Genomic DNA, 2,500 nt, shown 5'->3' on the forward strand with positions numbered 1-2,500 from the left:
TGGTGGTGGTCATCATGGTATACCTTGACATGAGTAAGTTTGAAGTTGGTAGTTTCATCAAAGACTCGTCTGTCTGGGATGCGACGATCAAGAGGGAATCCCATGGGACGCTTGTCTGGGTAGATCTCACCATGGGCTCCACAGTGAGCGTGAGTTCCTCCATGCTCAGATTCAACATCAGGGTGAGTTAAGTCATAGCTTCCATCTGTGACAGCCAAAATCAGAGCAAATTCCATGCCGTCCTTCTTACCCTTGGGCAAAAGCATTCTGTTGGGGATGCCACAAGCCCTTTCATATTCAGGCATGGAGAAGCTACCACTGTCAGCTGCATCCATGAGAGACTGCAGGCTAGGTACATCAGGAACAGTCACTGCAGAGTCACTGGATTTCCTTACCACATGGTTTCCTCCAGGAGACACTGTAATTAACAATGAAATATTAATAGTATATCTATGGAACATACGGTCACCTTTAAACCTTATTAAACAAAGATAAAAACATTAAAAGTATTTTAAATGTAAGAAATTCTGAAACTTTAAAAGTATCATACTTACATTTCTTCCAGAATTTGTCCATTTCAATACAGTGCCAGCTACCATTATTGAAATCAAACTGCTCATGATTGTTGTCATATTCGGGGCAAAGGTACACGCGGAAAGTACCCACGACCTCTTTTCCATTGTTATTGTTGACATCAGCAACAAAGGAGAAGTCATTATGGTTTAGACGATGTACGTTGGCTTTCAGATCAACCATAGCAATACCTTCAGCAGAATCTACAGCATTTCGAAGGTCAAATTCGTAGTCTTCAAAGAATGTTTTAAGTTCTCCCTCAATGCTAAGGCTATCAACGTTGACACCAGGGAAGTCCAGGTCTTCATGAGTGTATGGAGGAAGACTATATTTATGTTCCTTAAAGATGTTATCCATATATTTATGAAGACGGAAGAATGTAGGGTCACGAGTAGCGGTTTCAAAATGTTCCATTACACCTGGAGGCATATTGTATTTTCCATGAGGATCTCCTTGACGTCCAAGCATAATGTGAGCCAAGTTGTGGAGAGCTCCATAATATTGGACATTGGGGCTGTACATAGAAGATTCAATAATGTCACCAAGTTTGTCAACACCTTGGTCATTCATGATGTCAATAACTTTACCATCCTTATCAGTGATGTATCCATGAGCTATGGCATCACGGATACGGCTTTCCATGATTATCATGTCACGAACTCTTGCTACTCCATCAACATCTTCAAAGTGAATATGGTCAGGACGGGCAGGGAATTCGCCTCCATACTTGTAGATAGTGTGTGGGGCAAAGCCTTCTTCCACTGGTTTCTCCCACTGGAGTTCATCTACCATATCCAAATAGTTGGATAGACGTTCAGAATCAAAGCGAACAGTCAGCTGATGATGAACCCAGAAGAAAAGTTCTCCCTTGCGATCCAAGTGTCCTCCATATTTGTCTTCCCACCAGAAGGGAAAATCCATATGCCATGTCACGTGATGCAGATTCATTCCAATGTCTTCTCCAAAGTAAGCCACACGTTGTTCCTTATTTTTCTTTGTACCAGTAAATTCCATCTCAAATTTACCTGGTTTATTAGTCATCTTTGCTGTGTAAGCCTTTTGGATAATTTCACTGTTTGTGAACATGTGAGGAGTAACTTCATACAGAGGAGGAAGAACAATGCCATTGCCAAGATCAGAATGAATAACAGCTGTGTACAAAGCATAAACAAATTCTCCTTCATTCATATGTTCACGCCAGTATGCAGCATTATGAACAGCACAATCCCAGGTCTTGCACTGCATGAACACATCAAACAGCATGAGGGCCTCTTCTCTTTGGCGTTCATTGAAGAGGGAGAACCAGTGATGTTGTTCAAGGAGCCTGTGGTCTTTGTATTCCTGGACTAGATGTTCTGCAGCTTCTCCTCCATCCTTATATTGTGATTTGTCAGCCACTGGGTCAAAGGCGGCAGCATATCCTTTCAAATCATCAAAGTGGTGATGGTCGTACACTTTCCACAGTAGGTGGTTAACATCCTGTTGTCTCTTGGGCAATGGGGTATCTGTGAAATAAACATTTTATAAATTAATTTCAAGAAAAATGTGTTTGTCCTATATATTTCTATGACTTGCAAGTGTATATACAGATATCTGATACTTTGACTGGTGACATGAAACACAGACGTGAATGAAAATATATTTGCTTGTTAACTCATTTTAACTTTGAAGAGAAAAATACGTTATAAAATCAAAGAATTACAACTACTGAGGGATAAATAAATCATAAAATAAACATTTGATTCATGCTTCACAACCTTTCTGGAGTATTGTATTTCTTAAAATATTTCAAATCATCTTAGCATTCATTCCATTTGAAATCTTAATCTCAATGTCATATAACAAACAATATAATGCCGGAAGTACTGATAAATGTTCATCATACAAAATATGATGGTTTTTAATTTTAGCACAGTATTCATCTAAG

The 2,500-nt window shown here is 39.4% G+C and overlaps 1 protein-coding gene across 1 annotated transcript in view; it reads right to left on the minus strand.

The window, feature by feature from the left end:
• Nucleotides 1–2,500, minus strand: part of LOC137624466 (hemocyanin B chain-like) — a 3,384-nt gene that overhangs the window by 134 nt on the left and 750 nt on the right. Inside the window, exons 2-3 of the mRNA XM_068355234.1 lie at nt 555–2,078; nt 1–418 (exon numbers count right to left, since the gene is read on the minus strand). The exon at nt 1–418 is cut by the window's left edge and continues 134 nt beyond it. Of these exons, the coding sequence (XP_068211335.1) occupies nt 1–418; nt 555–2,078 (1,942 nt within the window). The remainder of the gene's footprint in view (nt 419–554; nt 2,079–2,500) is intronic.

This window comes from Palaemon carinicauda, chromosome 31 (genome assembly GCF_036898095.1).
Source record: "Palaemon carinicauda isolate YSFRI2023 chromosome 31, ASM3689809v2, whole genome shotgun sequence".
NCBI classification, from domain to species: domain Eukaryota; kingdom Metazoa; phylum Arthropoda; class Malacostraca; order Decapoda; family Palaemonidae; genus Palaemon; species Palaemon carinicauda.